The sequence below is a fragment of the Cydia amplana genome, chromosome 8, assembly GCF_948474715.1.
Source record: "Cydia amplana chromosome 8, ilCydAmpl1.1, whole genome shotgun sequence".
Taxonomy (NCBI): Eukaryota; Metazoa; Arthropoda; class Insecta; order Lepidoptera; family Tortricidae; genus Cydia; species Cydia amplana.
In genome coordinates, this window is record NC_086076.1 from 9,840,089 (window position 1) to 9,861,665 (window position 21,577).

Genomic DNA, 21,577 nt, shown 5'->3' on the forward strand with positions numbered 1-21,577 from the left:
CTTTGACAGTAATGCCACTGCAAACAACTGAATTTAGACGCTGATTGTCTACTGGTTCAGAGGGAGATTAATTCAGATCGAATGTCGTTCCTCAATAAATTCAAATTAATTTGATGGAAAACTTAATTTTGTCTGGCAAATCCCGTGTTACGTGAATCCAAATAGAATACAATAAGTGTATACCTTCGCTTCCTTCCAGCATGGACACAGTATTCATCCTGGTGACCGTGATGCACTCTAACGCCATCTACATAATCTCGTACATCATGGGTTGGGTGTATTTCGCGGCGTGGTCGGTCTCGTTCTACCCACAAATATACGTCAACTTTAAAAGGAAAAGCGTCGTGGGCCTCAACTTCGACTTCCTCGCACTCAATATCATGGGCTTCACCATGTATTCGCTGTTCAATTGCGGCCTATATTTCTCTAATGAAATACAAGTAAGTAGCTATGCGGTTATTTCTTGCATCAATGCATGCGATATTTATTTTCAGCTGTTAGGTACTCAATCGGGATTCTAAAAGAAATGATATTTTATCCTGACTGTTAATTTTTTTCGTAGGTATGTTGAACCTGAACCTTCCCCATTTTGGAACGTTGATAAATTCATAATTTTGCCTCATCCGGTTTTTGTTTTTGATTTGAATATGTATTTGAATATTAGGTACTTAGTGTTTTCATGATACCTGGCGCACGATGCCTTAGTTTCAAAACTATCAAAGAGTGAAGCGTGCCTCTTATTTTGTAAACTTTCCTTTTGTTTTTAACGTGATTAAATAATCATGACCAGTCTACCTATTTATAAATTATTATTTAAAAAGTAAGTTTGGTTGTTTTCATAATATATGATGGCATCGACCTCGGTTCACTCGCTTGTAAACATATACCCAAATTATCGAACGAAGGCGTATTAAATGAAATGAATAGTTTCATATTCATTTATACGCCCCCGGTACCACAGTTTAACAACAAACCAAAACCGTACTTCTTAATTATTATTTCACCCATTGTAAACTTGACTTGTAATGTATGTGTACATTATTAATAATAAATATGAATATGAATACTAATTTATAATTCAGGTTTTTGTCCTTTAAGTGCCGAATTGGTATTTTATGCAGGTATTTTAACAATACCTGTCAGGCGCCTATGTCATTATCTTGGTAATTATATATTTTTTTGTACAATTCGGGGTTAAGTACACGTCATATTATCAAAACCCGGATGGGGCATAGCAGATAACTTATTTTCTAGAACTTAAATGCTAAATTAACCTAATTACAATAAATAATAAATAACAATATAACAATATATACAAAACTTATGCACACTAAACATCTTTGTCACCAAAATACTCTCCTATATGGTAGTAACATTTGTCTACTAAATTCTTTTTTAATTGTTTACAAAATAGTGTATTGTTCTTTTCTCCCTTTAAGGTGTCACTTAATTTATTATAAATTTTAATTGTCATGGCATGTGGACTTGTACTGTGTTAAGTAATGAGTTAATGACGGTGCCTAACGTCAATGTTTACTTGTTAGACCAGCAATGTAAGGCGGTTGTTTGTTGTCCTTCGTTTTATATAGGTACCTAGAAATTATTCTTCAAGTGGGCCTCAAGGGGTTTTTAACAACTCAATAAAACATTTAAGTACAGTTCCAACATATTATACTGACTAGAAAAAAACATAGCAACATTTATAATTACCAACCACTTTATTATTTAGTTTTGATTTGCTCACTACTTTTGGATAATAATTCGTACCTAGTTGCTATTATGTATACAATAATTGAAGATAGTAAATAAAATCCTTGTTGTTTTGAATGGGAAATTGATTGCTAGGTTTTTACGTAGGTTTGTATTATGCTTAATGCAATTATCGGTTATTGTTTAGATACACGTTATGAACATATCATATACGTAATAATACATTTGGCATTGTTGTTATATTCCAAGTCACCTTTGATATAAGCGTGATTGATTATTTTGCACGGTTTTTACTATCAGTAAATATGTGTTTATTATCAATTGTGATGCACAATACTACGTCATAATAAATGTGCTTCATATTTCTTGTGAAAGCATAAATTATACAAGAATATGTCATAGTATCATAATAAAAACTAAGAAATTTAACAATTAAGCTTGATTGGTTGGAATAGGTTTGTTTCAAAATTCGAAACTGTTATTATAAATTGTTATAAAAGAATATAATGGAGTATGAGAATCCAATAAACAAGTAAATGATAGTAGTTTGAAAAAAAATTTGTTTCAAAGTTGTAAAATATCATGTCTTAAAGATCGTATTTCTCAATTTCAGGCGGAATACTTCGCTCGACACCCGAAGAGTTTGAATCCAGTGCAGCTGAACGACGTTTTCTTTTCCCTCCACGCCGTGTTTGCTACCCTCATCACGATTGTACAGTGCTTCATTTATGAGGTAACTACATAAAGCCATTCATTTGTATATTCTTTAGACGACCGGTCTGGCTTAGTGGGTAGTGACCCTGCCTGCTAAGCCGATGGTCCTGGGTTCGAATCCCGGTAAGGGCATTTATTTGTGTGATGAACACTAATATTTGTTCCGGAGTCATGGATGTTTTCTATGTATATAAGTATGTATTTATCTATATAAGTATGTATATCGTCGCCTAGCACCCATAGTACAAGCTTTGCTTAGTTTGGGGCTAGGTTGATCTGTGTAAGATGTCCCCCAATATTTATTTATTTATTTATTTATTCTGTGCTCATGGGATAAAGCCCACGTTTTCGTTCAACTTTGAAATCCTTTATGACGTACGACTTTTACCTATACTTAGTTAGTTCGGTCGGACAGTTGACAGGAGAGTTGGACATCAGAATATACCAACATGATTGGCCTGTTTAATTTGAATGCGAAGGCCTCGAAGTTTCTGATCTGTTATTTTATAATCGTCAACAAAATATCATTATTTTTAATGTAAGGCCTAGTGATCGGACGCAGCTAGTGTTGTGAATAACGCTCATTTTGAGGCTTAAAGACTCGAACCCTTAAGACTCTTGAGGCTTAACGCCTCAAAGGCGGCAAAGACGATTTCTTACATCCAAACGCGTAAAATAAATAAATACAATTATCAAATATATTCGAGTCTTCAAGACTTACGAGTCTTGAGGGCGTAAAAATAAGCGTTATTCACAACATCGCAGCTCCTTCGATGTTTCTAGTTTTGTATTTCTTGCCTGCAATAATACATCGATTGCCTGAACATCACAAATCAAAGTGACGGGGTTTATAACGAAACAATTTAACTGCTTATTGGTCCCCTGCATACTGAACTAACCTTATTAATGAGAGAGCAGGCGTGGCTCATTCCGCGATTTCGTCGCTTTGCTACAGGTAGCTAAAAGTACATCCGTTCCACACCAATTTTGGTGGCTAGCCATAAGCGCGTGGCGCTGTCGCCACCTAGCGGCCATATCTGTCTTGATCGTAACAGACGCGTTTTGTTAGAAAGTGAGTCTTCTGTACCTAGTACTATTATTTATCAAATATCAAATATCAACATTTATTCAGCAAATAGGCCACAAGGGCACTTTTACACGTCAATATGGAATTTACATACAGCAAAAAAAAACACATCAATAATTATAAAATACAACTAAGCCGTAAATATCAAATCAAACTAACATAGAGATGTATAAAGCCTCTAAATGTCGAATTACAAAAAATGAAATAACAATAGTATTGAAAAAAACACAAAGATACAAAAACTATAATCGAAAATTATTTAGAGATGTAAATGTCTCTAAGTGTCATCATAACTAACTATTATTCTGTGACCTTAGATCCATTTTCATCGCAAACTCGGGATTTTTTTTTGTTTTTCAGCGCGAGGAGCAGCGAGTTTCGCTGGTGGGGCGCGGGTTATTGGGTGTTTTTGGTCTCGTAGTGACAGTGACGGCCATCTTGGGCGGCGTCGGCACCTTGGCGTGGCTCGACTTCTTATACTACTGCAGCTACATCAAGCTCGCCATCACGCTTATAAAATACGTTCCTCAGGTAACCTATTATTATTTTATTGATTGTTTAAGTCTAGAAAAAGTGCCCGAGTTTGTCAGCTGAAATGTTTTGTAGTAATTGAATCGTCACACCTGTCAACACCATTTTTGTCAACCAAAGCATAGAGACAAAAATACATAGATTGCTCACTCCATATATCAGTTTGGTACCAAAAAGACTATTAGTTTCAGTGTCTACATCTAGCATCGAGTAGCGGAACTATCAGTACTGCTACTTGACAATAGATGTAGCACCGACCGGAAAGTCTTATGCTGTTGAGATAAGACTTTCCGGTCGGTGCTACATCTATTGTCAAGTAGCAGTACTGATAGTTCCGCTACTCGATGCTAGATGTATGCATGTATTTTTTAGGGTTCCGTACCCAAAGGGTAAAAACGGGACCCTATTACTAAGACTCCGCTGTCCGTCCGTCCGTCCGTCCGTCCCACAGTGGTGCCACGCTCTAAGAAGGGCGATCATAGGGGTTTCCTGCAGTTGAATGCTTAATAAATGCAAGTGAATGCATCTAATTATACTATATTGTAGTAAATTGTGTTAAACTAATAGTATTTATTCAGCAAATAAACAAGTCTAACATGGGACAAATAGTAGTACATACACAAGCAAAACTGTACAATGGCGTAATTAATTAAACAATTATATTTACAACTATTCCAATTAACAAATCTTAAAATTAAATCAATTATCTTAATATTAACTAATTACAGGTCTCAAAAACTCATTAAATAATTACACATTCATCTACAGTATAAGTCATTACATGTATTTAAAAACTAGATACCTAATGGCTATTGTACTACCTAATTATCATGTTAAAAAGATGACAAACTTAATACTTCTGCTGATAGAACAGACTTCTTCTTACGTGCTAATATCCTTAAACTAGAAATATAAGGATCAGAGTTAAGGAGAAGTCTGTTCATCAGGTCGGTATTTGTGACTACTCGAGACATTTTCCTCGTGTTATCTCGTCAAAATTGTTTTACTAACTTATTACAAGACTCTGCAGCCTCTTCTGAGAGTTCACCGATAGATACTAATAAATGATCAATTACTTCCGACCCGTGAATTAATACTTTATGGACAGAGGAAGGCAAGTAATACCAAAAATCGCGTAGCCTTAGTAAAGAATGATAGAACTTCGTCAGTATTGAATTCCACAGAAGAGGTGTTAGATATGGTTGATTCAATGAGTAAAGAGTCTACAGTGGATTTATCTGCCTTAGCAAACTTCGCCAATCTGCGACGTTTTGATCTCTTGCTGAAATCTGTGAAATCCTTTCTGTGATGCTGGCCGCTCGTAGAAGAAATATCACTAACTGCCGCCTCTGCTGGTTGCTGTTGGTTCTTATCACTTGCACTTGACAGATTGTAGACTACTGAACTGTTTAGCCAGGTGCTGTGTTTTGCAAGCATTCGTGCTTTTATACGATTTGATTGTTTCCTGTAGGACTCAATTTTTTTACAAATATTGGAAACGTTTTTCTCAAAAATCTCGGTATCGACATTTTCAACATTCGGAAGTAACTGCGACAAAGTTTGAAACACTCGTCGATTTCTACCAGTGCCTGATTCAGCGTCGTTTATTGATAACCATGTATCAAGTACAAGTATCCTGGCAAAAGAACACTTGATAGTAGTACCTAAAACAAAAAATACTTAATTAATTGCATTTCAAAAAGTCACGTATATTTCGTAGTAAGTGCTACGCATTTGGGTATTTGGCGTAGACCTTCATTTTTTCAGACGGAGGCTGACTGTGGCAGCTAGTTTGTTATTTATCTTAATAAAGACATCTTAAGAAATATTTACGTGTATTCATTAGCACGTGGAATGAGTAAGTAAAAGTTTCGACAAACATCATCGAAAATAAAAATATATAAAGAGTCATTGTGTCGGCGTAGCACCTCATACACACAAATAAGCTGAATTAAACTTTAAAAAATCTATACCAGAAGTAAAATACATACCTTCAACTTGAATATCCATTGTACACAACAGGTCACAAACAATCGAACTTAGGGAAAAACCCGTGTCGCGTATTACGTTAATGTGATGATAATTTGCTCTAACGAGGACTTATCCGATGTGTTCACTTTGAGTACACAGAAGTAAATGTTACTAATAAGTAATTGCAATTCTATTTAAACCAAGAAATACTATGGCTAATGATGAGTAATTACACGCATTATCATGGGGAAATTCAAACATCATGCTCGAGGGCCTATGGCCTACTAGGGCCCCACAGTGCGTCCGTCCGTCCGTCCGTCCGTCCGTCCGTCCGTCTGTCACCAGGCTGTAACTCACGAACCGTGATAGCTAGACAGTTGAAATTTTCACAGATGATGTATTTCTGTTGCCGCTATAACAACAAATAATAAAAACAGAATAAAATAAAGATTTAAGTGGGGCTCCCATACAACAAACATGATTTTGACCGAACTTAAGCAACGTCGGGCGGGGTCAGTACTTGGATGGGTGACCGTTTTTTTGCTTGTTTTGCTCTATTTTTTGTTGATGGTGCTCGGAGTCGGACTCGCACTTGGCCGGTTTTTTTCTCTATGCTAATACTGAATGCTGTATCATTATATTCCAGGCGTACATGAACTACAAGCGCAAGTCTACCGTCGGGTGGAGTATCGGCAACATCTTCCTCGACTTCACCGGCGGGTTCCTGTCCATTTTCCAGATGGTTCTCAACGCGTACAACTATAACGACTGGATTTCCTTCTTCGGCGACGCCACCAAGTTCGGCTTGGGCCTATTCTCGCTCGTGTTCGACGTGTTCTTCATTCTGCAGCACTACGTGTTTTACAGGTTAGTTGGTGCCACAGACAATCCAACCTCTAGACATAGCGTAGTCGCGCTACCCCCTCTGCCACACATACGGTAGCGTTACTCCATCTTCGAGTCAATCCCGTGCCGTGATTGGTCCGTGTCTTTGAACGGACCAATCACGGCACGGGATTCGCTCACCTCGTCCCCCCACATCCCCGTATTTTTGGCAGCATCGGTTTCATGAAAGAATTGGCCTAAGCTCAGTCTAGAGGTTGGATTGTCAGTGGTTGGTGCAGATGCTGAAGTTGCCAGGTTCAGTGGTTGGGACTCAAATTATGTTCAAAATAACAAAATGTTTTAAGTATAGACGCAAAACCTGGATATACGAGTGTCAAACTATTATAAATTGAATATCAGGGTGACTCCGCTCGGAAAACATATAAAAACTCGAAAATGCGCGTTTTCCCAGAGATAAGACCTACCTAGATCGATTTTTCGCCCCCGAAAACCCCCATATAGCAAATTTCATCGAAATCGTTAGAGCCGTTTCCGAGATCCCCGAAATATATATATAAATATATAAATAAACAAGAATTGCTCGTTTAAAGGTATTAAATTGATATATTTAGGTATTTTAACATACAGTTTATATCAAATAATAATGAAGTGTTTTGATACAACATGATTCGGAGATCAAAGGTCATTAAAGGTCGTTTTTCTCAATTTTTGTTCGTAGTGGAAAAACAGTCTAAATTAAATCTTATTATAGTAATTATATATGTTAGAAAGACTTTTCTGATTTAAATGACTTTGCTTTTTTCGTATTGTATATGTCAATGTAACTTCAGTCTAAACACCGAATAAGTTTTTAATATTTTACGGTATGTTTTACCAAAATTTAAGTAAACTTTATTTTATACCCATTCCAGCCTGGCAACTTGTATTTTTCGTGTTTTGTTTATTGCTTACTCAGTGAAAAGTGGATATTTTGTGCTCTTTTCTAATTTAAATCCACTTTTCATTTCGCGGTGTCGGGCCTCCTAACATAGACGTAAAACGCTCTATTAACACACTACTTACTAAACTACTTTCTCTAATATATCGTTAAGTTACGGATTCCGAACTGCGATGAAGTCTCATGGAACATGGAAAAGATACACATTTATCCACGACTTTCTTAACTGATCCAGCGCTAATAATGACACAACGTCGTTTTATACCTTAGAGCGCCAGCCAGTGAACGCCATCTGTCGGAAAATGACAAAGAGAAACGCTGAAACTAAAAGAAGTGTTGTGTTTCTAGTTTACTCTACGACGCATATGTTACGTCCTATCTCTCCAGGTAGTATGAAATTAAGTGGACCGAGACATGAAAGAGGCAACGGCACGAACTAAGCAGTGAATGAACGAACTGATATTTAAACAAGAAAATATACAATTGAGAGACTCAAAGTTGGATAATAAAATCGGACAAAAGGAACGCATATCAAACGAAATGAACGTAAAAAGGACAAAAGATGGATATTGAGGGAGAGTTATGCAACAATTAACATTGGTCACTACACACATTTCACACAAACCAAGAAATATTGTTTGTAATTTTACTAATTTCACAATGAAATCATGAACAATATTTCTACACGGGAACACAACCATCAAGCACGTGACACTGCTTCGCTTTTAGAACAGCAAAATGGGGATTTAAAGTTTTTTTTTTTAATATGAAGATAAAAGAAATGTGTTTTTGTGATTGATATTTCAGAGAGAACAACGATTTTGATGTAGTAGACAGTAACAGTAGTGACGAGTCGAGTCAAGGGGAAACGCGGAGTGGTGACGGGCGGGAGTACTTTTTATTGGTCGATAATTGGTATGTATCAGGCTTTTGTATTTCTAAGGTAACTCTGGATTAAACCATGTTCCGTATTCTTTACTAACCTAACCATAAGTTCTTGTTTTAGTTTAATATCACAATTTGACTTGATGCCTGAGCACAGTAAAATATTATTATTTAAGTTACTAGTATTTTTGGCATAACATCGTCCATCGGAGTTTATTGTAAATTGGATCTTATTTTCACTCTCACAAAATGTTATTTTGTTTGTAATACATATTACATTCTGAGTGCTCATGTTTCTGGTCATTGGGTTAAAATGAGTATTGTATTTTAATTGTTTGTTTATATTTTAGGAATGCCGATGAAAAGAAGTACGATCTCAATGGCAAAGCGTGATGAAGGCTGGGGGCAGCTTCAACCGATCCTGTACTAATAAGATTAGGTTATTTATTGTGGTTCATAGCTTTATCGCAATGCCATACACTTCGACTTATCCGCCCACAATTGTCTACCTAGAATAATGTCTAGCTTGCTCAAGAAAAAACCTAAAAGGTATTTTACATCTTCCCTATTTGTAACTAAGATTTATATTTTTAGACTTTCGTAGTCATGTATTGTTGAGTTTAATATAATTTAACAGGGACCAATTCAAAATAATTGACTGTTTTTGATTTGACTGTATACATTAGGTAGTAGAGAAATTTCAAAGCAGGAATAATATCATATATTTGTGTTGTTAAATTGTTTGTTGTTGAATGACATAGTCATTTGTTTCGAAAAGATCTGTGATGACATTATAATTATTGAATGACGCATTTTATATTAAAATGTGTACAATTCGACATAATTTTATTTTATTTTTCAACTCAAAATATGTTCACATATATACGAGAAGCCCATCCTTTTCCTGCACGCCACATTTAAATTAGGTCTTTATTTGTGTACAATTTAAATTAGATCAATTAACATAGAAATAAGATAAATGCTGTAACTTTCTTGTTTATCAATAAACGAATTTTGGCTTTGCTGTGTTTTAGTTCACCCGTTACTCGTATTTGCCAAGTATTTGCCATCAACCTTTTTTACACGGAATCTTAGTAAGGATGTTTCTCAGGAAGGGTGATATCTTTGATCGTATAGGGAATCTTTAAAAGTCGTTTGGCGGGGCGTGCAGCGTGGCGTCGGGCTCACATGTGAGCAGCGTGCACTAAGGCCGCTACTATACGCTTGCATTTGTTTAACATGCACGCCGCACGCCCCGCCCCGCTGCACGCCCAACTCGAGCGTCCACTCAGGCCTTACACTAATAGAAGTGTATTTTTGTCATTCTTGTACAATTGTCAATTTCTACTGTCAAGATCTGGTTGACCAAGTATAGGTATCGTTGTAAATGCAAGTAGGTATAAATTGGTAGTTAGCGATGGTAGGTATAGTTGGTCAAACAAACAGTCAGTAATAACCAGGAAAACTATACTCATTCTTTTCTTTTGGGTGCTAGTACTAGTACAAGACAAAGATAGTATGATTCTCTCTGTCTATGTTTGAAATGAAACAGTCCTTTGACAAAACTATATTTGTAGGTGCTTAGGTTATTTTGTGGTTTCAGGACGGATATCAAATAGTAATTGATTTCATTGATTGTAGAGATGTAAAGTATAAGAAAACACCGTGATGCAAGTTTGTCAGCCGAATGCCAGCAGAATTGCCGAACGTCAACTTTTCACAAACAAAATTACCGCATAATGTATGAAGCCGTACAGCGACATCTACTTCAGCGGTCTAATTAGAGGCACACATATAGTTAGACCGTATTTATACATGTATTTACACCTATTAGTGTAAGGCCTGAGTAGACGCTCGAAGCGGAGCGTTCGGCGGGGCGTGCAGCGTGGCGTCGGGGTCAGGTGGAATTTGAGCAGCGTGTACTAAGGCCGCTCCTATACGTTAGCATTTGTTTAACATGCACGCCGTACGCCCCGCCCCGCTGCACGCCCAATTCGAGCGTCCACTGAGGCCTTACACTAATAGAAGTGTATTCCTGCTTGCACATGCAAGGCGAAGACATCTAGGTATTAGAATTACAACCAGAAATATAGGTAAATATATGTACTATAATACCATCTCAAAATAGCTGCAGTCTGCTCTTCGACTGCAAAAAGGACCATGAATATGTACTAGGTATTACGTAAGTATAGCCTCAAAGGGAAAGGGGGGAAATAAAATATATGTACCTGGCCCCGTAGCCAACATGCCAATCGCTGACGCTCCGTAGCGAACAAAACGCAACTGTCACTGTCACACTAATATGGAAGAGTGATAGAGAGACACAGCGATTATATGGCGAAGCGATAGCGATCGTCACCTTGGCTAGGCCGCCTGGTGGTTCCAGTATTCATAATATTCATATCCTAAAGTCAAGACGCTAAGTACGAAGAATATCGTATTACACACCATATCCTATCTCTATCGCACGCCCATAATTATATTGCTGTCCCGCCATAACGCTGGCGGTCAACGCCACTGTGCGAACGGGACAGCTATATAAATATGCGCGTGCTGCTCAGCGTGCTTAGTTTAAAGGCATGGATCTGTTAAAATGGTAGTTGTTCGTTTTGAATTTTAGAATTTTTAGTGTTTGGTAAAGTCTGCACAGTGCACAATTGTCAGTACCTACCATTGAATACAGATTCAAGACACAATCACCATATTGCTGACAAATAAACATTAAATTCACATGTTTATTTAGAGTTCATTAACCTTAAAACCTTTGACGAATTGTGTAGGTAATGTAAATATAGCTGATCAAGCAGATTTTGTCAGTAGAAAAAGGCGGCAAATTTGAAAAATGTAGGCGCGAAGGGATATCGTCCCATAGAAAATTTGAATTTCGCGTCTTTTTCTACTGACAAGATTTGCTTGACCATCTATAGATTTACATTTTTATTTAATATTTACATGACTCAAAGTTTAAAAATCCTCGACAAAAAATATAGCACCGCTATCTGTTTAGTTAAAACCTATCTAAGAACCATTAATGATAATCATCATAATAATTTACATTAAAAAACATATCGGTGAATGTGAATTGAAGATAAATTGGAATATTCGTTTGTGAACAAACAATCTCCTACCCTAAGGGCTCATTTAGACGGCGCGCGAACCTGTATACGATTTTAGTTACATTGCGGACCATTGAGGTTACATCAACTCAGCCGACCGATCAAATGACGCAATGTATTGAAAGTCGCATGCGAGTTCTCGCACCGTCTAAATGAGCCCTAAACGTATAATTTAACGCATCCAGCGATTCCAGCGCGAGCCATAGCGAGCTACGAGCGGGAAAAACCGAATGTAGCGAAAAGTGCCCACGAACAGAGGATCCGCCTGGCACTGGCAGGAAATGTGTTATGTATACCTACCGTCTCAGTTTTACCGCAGTGAATAAAAAAGGTCAAAGTAGAAGAATAGATGCAGATATCGGCTGATTTTTTGTCTGTTTTTGGATATAGCAGCCGCTATGCCAACTGGGGGCCTAGCCAAGTTTACAATCGTATAATAGTACATTGAGAAACGCCAAACAAAAAGAAAAAATGTATCGGGGTTGTGATGTAGTTTTTTCTATAATGTAGATACAGTCAAGTGTAAAAATATGGGTGCACACATCACACTCAAAAATATGTCCCATAGCTCTTATATCAGCGAATTAAGAACTATGGGACATATTTTTGAGTTAGTTTCATGCACCCATATTTTTACACTTGACCAGTCATCAACAAGAGTAGCTAAGCGGGTGATGTTTAATAAATGATTACATACTTTTATTCTCTTTATCATAAAGTTGTGTCCAGTTAGTTTGAATTTTATGCTGACTGTACCAAGTTTTAAAAGTGGTAAGTAGGTAGATATATGTTGACAGCTCGACTAAGCACTCTTATCTGAAAACAGTTATTGCTTTAGGTATTATTGCAAGTATCTACCGATGTCGAGCTTCAATGGACAAGTGTACACCAATCTTCAATTCAAGTTGCTCCGAAAACAAAGCTAGAGGGCCCAATCGTATGTGTTTTTACTTATTGCAAAGACTTGTTTGACTTATTTAACCCTTTCACAGCGCATGACTTTACATGGCTATCGATCGCTACGCAGTTTTCGCTACGAAATGGGAAAAATCCCGCTACGCGACGTAGCCTTGCGCAGTAAGGCCCACAGTATGAGTTACATTGCGAAAGCGGATTCAAAATATAAAAATATGATACCGGTATGTATCATATTGATCTTAGCGAACTCTCTTTTACGAGTGAGTAAGTGAATTGGCACGCGCTGTGATCTGTGATGGGTATGATACTGGTACCTATAGTATTTTTAAATGTTTCTGAAATACGCAATTAAAATATATAAACATACAACAAACCTCTTATAAAATGTATGTAGGTGCCTACATTGTTCTGTACTTACATTGAAACCACAGTACCTGTATCTGGCGGTCTGGCATGAGTTGCGTTCTTGCGCGCGACTTCATACCTACATCTTGCGCGCCTTCAAGTATGGAGTCGCTCGCTAGAACGCAACTCATGCTAGACCGGCTGTAGATATCTACTGTAAATATACTTCGAAGAGTGGCCGTAATTACGGTTAATTACAACTTACACTAATTGCCACCGCGATCGTGTTAAATCTAAATTTGAATATTAGGGATCTAAATTAGCCAGCCAAAAAATACCTTAAGCTCTTCAATTTAGAATTAAATTAGGATTTTCATTGCAGATGTGATATCGCGTCCGTGGGCCCCGAGGAATTGTTTTTTAAATAACATTTTAACGCCACTCTTCCTTTACAGGGAGGCGCGTTACATTCTTCTTCCCGGGACTTCCAGCGAAGACCAAGAGATCGCGGACAGCCCGTCCGACCACGAGTACTCGCAGGCCGAGTCCTACCAGGGTGCCCCGACCGAAGCATAGTGAACGTTATTACAACACGGTTAGAACTCAATTTCAGTTATGGTGCTTAGTAGATGATTCATGACAAAACTTTAAACCAATTAATATGATTACTGCTATAACGTAAGTATAGAAAACTTTATATAATAATCGTGCGTGTAATCACAATTGAACATAACGGCTTAAGTAATTGTTTTATGTGGATATAAATAAGATTGAAGTGAAAAACAAAACAGTTTTGTATCTGTCTTATTCGTGAGTGTTTATCTAAGTGCAATAAAAGTATTAAGATAGTATTCAAGTGGTCGAGATGAAAAGTGCTATAATTGACAAGAAAAGTGTTGTTATCAGACATCAGTGATAGTGGATGTGATGATGACGACAGAGCTCGTGACAACGGACAAATAAAAAGAAGACTGAAGATTACAGCTAGGAGGGCTTAATTTTTGCTTACTCTAAGTAGATATCGTCAATAGTGGCGTAGCGTGAACAAATCTAGCCGTGGGCGAAATCGCATCTGAGAGGCCCTTTTCTTTCACTGTGCCCGAAGGGGCCTAACGCGAGGCCCCTCTTGGGGCGCGAGGCCGTGGGCGACGGCCCACTTCGCCCACGCCTAGCTACGCCACTGATCGTCATAATCGAGTCTCATATTTATATTCTAGCAGGCAAATCGAACGTTACGTTCTTACGTCTTAAGACGATAGTAGACAAGCGCCTTCATACAAACGCAGTCCCCATTTTCCTTCCTGGATATTGACTTTAATGCAAATATTTTTACACAATTTATTGTATACTCGTATTTACCATAGCTAAGGGGCACTAGTTCGAGTTTTTCATTAGGTAGGTATAAAAAAGTTTTATGAGCGAAAAACCAATTCCATACAATTTTTGTAAATATATTTTCTAAGCGGTGGTGGCCGAGTGGATATGACGTCCGACTTTCAATCCGGAGGTCGCGGGTTCAAATCCTGGCTCGTACCAATGAGTTTTTCGGAACTTATGTACGAAATATCATTTGATATTTACCACTAGCTTTTCGGTGAAGGAAAACATCGTGAGGAAACCTGCATACATCTGCGAAGAAATTCAAAGGTGTATGTGAAGTCCCCAATCCGCATTGGGCTCGCGTGGGGATTATAGCCCAAGCCCTCTCGCGCATGAGAGGAGGCCTGTGCCCAGCAGTGGGACGTATATAGGCACAAATTATTTATTTATTTATTTTATATTTTCTAAAATGTTAATATCCAGAGAGGAAAACGGGGTCTATGTTTATATGGAGATGTGGTAACGTAAATTCGTCCCCTTTCCTCTCAACGTTCGATTTGCCTTTGGCTATAACCGCTAATCATTTTGCTTGTAAGAACCAAAATGGTTGGTATTTTGATATCATTATTAATGTAACAATGTCTCAGTATAGGTACCCACCTACCTACCTACATAAACTATGATTTTTAAATACAATATTGTAATGTTTGTTACAAGGTTTAATTTAGTATAAAGTAGGTAATTATTTACCTTGAATTGTAAAAGAAATCGAAAATTTTAATTTTGCATTGGATTGGTTTTTATACAAACTTTTATTTAGTGTCACATGCACCTATCTCTTTATGTGGTGTACTCCCATTTGTCCCCGCCCCGCGTGCCTATTCCCACCTGTGGCCGGCGGCGAGGACAAATGGGAATACACCATTTACATATGATATAGTAAACTCAGACCTATAAATATGCAGGGCAAGCTCCCTACAATTACACGGAGGTCGTGCGCAGACTGTAGCTACAATGTATTATGTTATATGCATTATTTCTAATTAGGTACGTCACAGTTGTTAATAGTACACATAAATGTTAAGCATGTGATATTTAAATTGTATTTCATTGTACTTCGTTATTATTAAGTGATTATTTTTATATATTTGTACGATCTTGAAGGTCTTATTTATTATTCTCAAACATCATTCCATAAAATGATCTAAATTATCTCCTAAGTCCCGAGTTTATAAAATGATAAGATCGAATCGAATTTTGAATTACGAGTATAATGGAATTAAAGAAGGTTCCAAATTCAGAACTACACAATGTCTTTGGGTGTTAGGAGGATACCTAAAGGAAGAATCTGATAATTGTATGTACCAGTTATTGTACTTAGTCCTTATTAAAGTCTCATGGCGTTAAATTAACTTTCATTCGTTTGTCTTAATCTGTCATTTTGACTCAATTTGTAAGAAAGGGATAAAACAAATCCCCAAACAGTCCCCATTTTTCTCCCTCGATATTGACATTATGGAAAATATTTTTACACAATTTATCGACCATTAACCATTGCTATGCCCCTTCGTTTGACTTTCGATTTTTTGATTAATATCCAGAGAGGAAAATGAGGACTAGGTACGTTTGTATGGAGAAGCGGTCGGTCACTTTCGTCTTAACATAAATCTTAAATATGTGCTTGTAATAAGGATTACGTAATAATAATTAATTCATTAGTTTACAGTGTGGACGATGGTACTGGAAAAAAAATGATAATTTAATCCCCATAATTATCCAAACATAAAAATTAGATGAATACGACATTTGTGTGACACACTATACACATTACAGTGTTTTTGAGAAAAAATACTTATTAATTGTACTGTTATAATTTGCACAATGTATGTACAGTCGAAATAAAAGATATATTTACACTTTTGCACCTTACTTCTTTGTAATGAGGCGAAATATGTAAACATATCTTACGTACATATTTTACTTTTGATGCAAAAGCAAAATATCATTATTATGAGTTTTATGAAATGAAATAAAGACTATCGTGAAGTTTCTCGTATTATTTTCTTACACCTATTAATACCATTAATGATTATGATTCTTGAACAAAAGATTTATTTTATGAACGGTAAGATTTTTGCAACAAGACAATAGCCTTGTCCAAAAATATCTTAGAACAAAATACATTTATTTGTGATACAAAAAGGTCTTAATATACAAAATAAATAGACTCTGTGCTTTGCCTATTGGCGTGCAAAATTAGTATTTCCTTAACTAATTAAGGAAATACTAAAATTGTACGCCACATACACAACACACACACACACACACACACACTAATTAACACAATTTCATATTGCCGGGCCGTGCTACAAAGGCCTGAATCAGAGAATATATTTTCCCTTAGATTCCTGTCTTGCCAACCGTTATCCGTGTTTTATTAGAGGAATGGCAGGAAGATGTGATTACCTACTCGATAAAGTCTGTCAGATGTTTATCAAGCACGTGTGTGCCTGCATGAAACTAACGCGTGGAGTACGTACTCTGGAACCGTAAACCTTGATAAAAGGATTTAGCATTTTATTTGTATTGCACGCGAATACATAAAGAAAATGTTGGTAAGTTCTTATATAGAACAAGTAATGACATACACTTTAAATAAAGATTTTTCTGAAAAATCATAGTCGTTTCATTTCGGTCATTTCAGCCACATTTAAAATGAATTCACAGATTACGAGTACTCAAAAATATGTTTGTATACTGAGAGCAAAGTTGAGGTTTACCTCTCGTACCTATAATATGGACACCCTAGCAAGCGAATGATTCCATAATTCAAAAATGTGAACTATCATGTGCGCTGCGAGGGTTTCAAGGCCTGAAAAGTGGACAAACATTTCTGTATTAAATATATTTTATCTCACCACCGTGAAAAATATTAGCTGTAAAACATTATAAATCGAAACCAAATTAATGCTATTAAATAATTCTTCTTCTTGTTGTTAGGGGCTATATAAGGCTCCAAAGCCTATGTATCACTGCGACCATCCCTGATCTATTGTGATCGCAACCTACTAAAACTCTCGATCCAAACCTGCAACTTCAAACAGCTGCAGGATCTTTTTGATCTCGAGAGACTTTAACTCCCCCGGGCGCAATGTGTGTCCGCCCAGGATTAAGTCCACATGACGCATTAGGCAAGTGCACTCTGTGAGGATGTGCAAAGGCGTCTCCTCTGCCTCCATACAGAGTCTGCACTGCCCCATGTCACGTTTCCCCATGGTGTGCATGTGCTTATTTAGGCAGCAGTGCCCAGTAAGGACCCTTACTAAGTTGCGCAGTTGGTTCCTAAATAATTACATTTACCATTAAATATCATCACTTGAAAGTCCATTCTACTGGCTAACATGACGAAATAACTCTAAATTTACCCTTTAATTATTTGAACATACTAAACCTAATATCAACAACCAATGTCTTGTATTCGGTGATTATAAAGGACAGCTGATTTATATCTAGCTAGGTACCTACTTTAATTACTTTTTAGCTAGATTAGAAAAGACTTCGAGCATCTCGGTGCGGGGTGTAGATAGGTGCATTTTGCATAGCAGACTTGTAAATTGGCATATTTCCTACATATTTAACACCACTGCCAAAACATCATTTCAAGAATGTATGACAGTTTTTACTAAGTTCTATAAATGTTCCCTAACCTGAACAAGATTACAAGACACCATTTATATTCATGTTAAGTTTATTGAGGTTTATCCGCCAATTTCGTTGAAGGTTGACGCCAACCTCAAAGTTCTTAACTTTTTAAATAAGTAGGTTAACCTTTCATTGTTTTTTTTTGACAATAATATCCTCATGGCGTCCTAAAATGCAATCATCTTTGTATCCTAAAATTAACTAGGTATCTATATGTATTTATAATAAAATTCTACGTAGATATTGTCAAATTGCTAACTCGCAAAAATTTGAATGGAGCACAATAATTTACACTTTTATACAACGCACATATCGTGTTATTTCACTTATCTAGTTCTATCTATTTAATTTATTGTGCACAAACCACACTGTACGTATACATTCCAGCATCAACACTCTTACTGTATTGAACATAAAGCCTACATTTGCATTTGCCTACTTTTTTCGTGCTTATAAACATAATATGTTGGTACCTACTTTACCATGTTGTGTTAACTTATTGTGGAGATTCACGTGCCTGTGCCAAAATAGACCAACTAGGTACTTGTAAACTCACGAGCAATGTAAGATATCACTTTGTATGGAAGATTGTATATAAAATGTCCCGTCTTCATTGCCCGCGTCTAGATATTTACCTCTATAAAAACAAAATTTAAGATCAAGCGAGTACTATATAAAACATTTGCGTGCGTTTCGGAGACAAGACAATATAGCATTGACAATCAACTAGGTTCTTAGGGCAGTGAGTTGAAAATATATTGGCATAAAAAATAGATATTTCGTGGCAAAATGAGCCAAATACACTAATGTTTCTGATACTCAATTTAAAATTTATCCCCATATAAATATTGGGCATAATTTTATTCGCAATAAAAATTCCTTTTTTACTACACTTTTACCGAAGAATCCAAAGAAACGGTCAGTAGGTAAACAAAAATAACATTTCAACTTCGACGGTTATAACCAAAAATTCTCACAAGCCTAAATAAATAGTGACCCGATTACAATAACCAAATTATTTACAACATATATTTATGTTTTACTCGTGTATTACTCGAAATAAAAGATGAGTCCATACTAAGATCACTGTCACTGAATGCCAGTGAAAGATTGGCATTGGCCCTGTCCTGCAAATGAATGAGTAATAACATATCGCTCAGTTAAAAAAGAACGCCACCTTTTTATTTGCACTTTAGACCTAATTTAGCTTCCCTTACAGTTGAAATTGAAGTGGTGTTATAGTTGCTATTATTACATTTTAATTTTGGCACGAGCATTTTCGCGCCATCTGCGAAAACCATATATGCGTGAAAACAGCGCTTATCACGGCAGTCCGCGCTCTACCGCCGGAACAACCGCGCTGTGCCTCATGTATCTATATAACGTTATATAAAGTTCACATAAAGTGACATTAAATAATGTGATATTACTATAAGAAAACCCTGTGATATTGATTTAATTTTTAACTTTATAAAAGTGAATATTCAGTCATAAAATGGCTAAGGAGACGTGAGTAAACTTTTAAAATACCAACCTATTTGTTTATAAGTAGAATATTAATAATTCTAAGGTTAAATTAAACATCAACAATCAGCAAACGTAAACAAACTAACATTATTAAGGTCGCGATTAAGTGTTTATTTATATTACGCAGAGGGACCGGGTGTTAAACTGTGGTTTACATTAAGCTTTACCGATCCCGTTTTGAGGTAACACGGTATATATAATGCATGTGTAAAAGTCACGTCACGAGTAATATTTTGGCACCTATTCACGGAGGTCTTCCTACGCAAATTTTATTATTGTTGTATGCATTATCTCTTCATTATCATTACATATCCTATGCTAATGTTGGATGTAGAGACATTTTGCATTTTATTTGGATAGTACGTGTACTTGTCCGAATCGCGTTCCCGTTTATGAGTACTAGGTCGTATTTATGCGGTACTAATACCAAAACAACAGTATATTTTTATGGGTCATTATTAAGATTAACACTATTAAACTCCTACAATTATTATTTAACATCTAGCCAATCGTATCTTTAAAAAGTTTGATGTTCTCGTATAAGCAAAAAATTTGTAAAATAAACCAAATCCTTGCTGTTCTAATTATAGTAGGTAACAAACACTTTACCTTTCAGTAACGATGTACGAGTAGTGTTTACATTATTCATTAGTAGTTTCGGTGGAGTAAAGGCTGATATCGTGTTCAAATTTAATTATTCCGATTCGCACATTGTCATTTGGTTAATTAATGCGTGTTTTGCGTAGCTTCTACTCGTACCATAGATTCTTTAAATTATTGAAGTATTTTTTTAATTTTAACAAATTCGAGACGAGGCATTAAATACTTATGTAAAACGCGTATGCAAGACCAAAGGTTTTAATTTGCATATATTTATTACCTAACATATAAAATGGTAATTTGACAAATCATTCTACATGAGAAAAATCTAACTAGTTCTAATCTAACATTTATTCTAGTTATTTACTTGTTACGCATAAATGTGTTTTAATATAGCTGGTCAAACCAAATTGGCAGTAAATAAGGACAAAAAAAAATTGACTTAGTAAGACAAAGCTTGTATGATTCTCTCTATGTTTGAAATGAGACAGTCCTTTGACAAACTATAACTACCGCAATATGACCGCAATTAAGCTTTTAAATAGAGGAAGCTTGATGTGAAAAAATCCGATTACTTACGGCTAATATTTAACTTAGCTAATAACCATCGTGTATTTTACTTTACCGTTGGCGACCTAACCCTGAAACGCTACATGTTGAAGTTGTCTGAAAAATCACGATGCTAAATTATTTTCTAGCTATTATCAGGCGTGTCTCACTCCGCGATTTCGTCGCTTTGCTACAGGTAGCTAAAAGTACATCCGTTCGGCCCCAATTTTGGGGAAAGCCATAAGCCGCGTGTGGCGCTGTCTCCACCTAGCGGCCATATCTGTGCTGATCGTAACAGACGCGTTTTGTTAGAGAGTGAGTCTTCTGTACTTAGTACTATTATTTCTTCTGTGCTATTATCAAATCGAAACCTTTCTTACACTGAATTGTTCAATGATTAAGTACGAGTAAAATTGATCGCACATTAGGTAAGAACACTGGAGAGACGTGATGTGACTAATAAGGCACTGCGTCTCATTTTCGCCTCCTAATTTGTCGATTTTGCCAGCGCGACTATTCCATATTATGTATAACTCTTAGGCAAGCAATGTCTGAAACGAATTTCAGAATTTTAAAGTGCAAGGCGTTGTCGATGCATTCGACCTGTAGTAATCTAGCCCATACCATTTTCTTGGCCTCCCCTTAATTTGCTTACTAAAAGGTTTATGTCAATAAATCACAAGCAAGGAAAAGTTAAGTTTTCCGAGTCATTTATACAAAGCAACCTATTCTACAGGCGTGTCGTGTGCGAAGGGTAAGGTCGCGGGCCTGGCCGCGCGCCAGTGTCAACCTTTGTGTCTTCAGGTCAGAACGATGTCA

General features: G+C 36.6%; 2 protein-coding genes across 4 annotated transcripts in view; both read left to right on the plus strand.

The window, feature by feature from the left end:
* LOC134650224 (cystinosin homolog) overlaps nt 1-9,333 on the plus strand; it is a 34,062-nt gene extending 24,729 nt beyond the window's left edge. For 2 of the 3 annotated variants that reach the window (XM_063505167.1, XM_063505168.1), the window contains exons 5-10: nt 200-440; nt 2,324-2,443; nt 3,872-4,042; nt 6,660-6,880; nt 8,604-8,711; nt 9,032-9,333. In XM_063505167.1, the coding sequence (XP_063361237.1) occupies nt 200-440; nt 2,324-2,443; nt 3,872-4,042; nt 6,660-6,880; nt 8,604-8,711; nt 9,032-9,074 (904 nt within the window). In that variant the 3' untranslated portion in view covers nt 9,075-9,333. The remainder of the gene's footprint in view (nt 1-199; nt 441-2,323; nt 2,444-3,871; nt 4,043-6,659; nt 6,881-8,603; nt 8,712-9,031) is intronic. The other variant, XM_063505169.1, reaches the window with a different exon arrangement.
* A 10,010-nt stretch (nt 9,334-19,343) lies between these two features.
* LOC134650203 (facilitated trehalose transporter Tret1-like) overlaps nt 19,344-21,577 on the plus strand; it is a 39,287-nt gene continuing 37,053 nt past the window's right edge. The window contains exon 1 of the mRNA XM_063505142.1: nt 19,344-19,591. Within this exon, the coding sequence (XP_063361212.1) occupies nt 19,578-19,591 (14 nt within the window). The 5' untranslated portion in view covers nt 19,344-19,577. The remainder of the gene's footprint in view (nt 19,592-21,577) is intronic.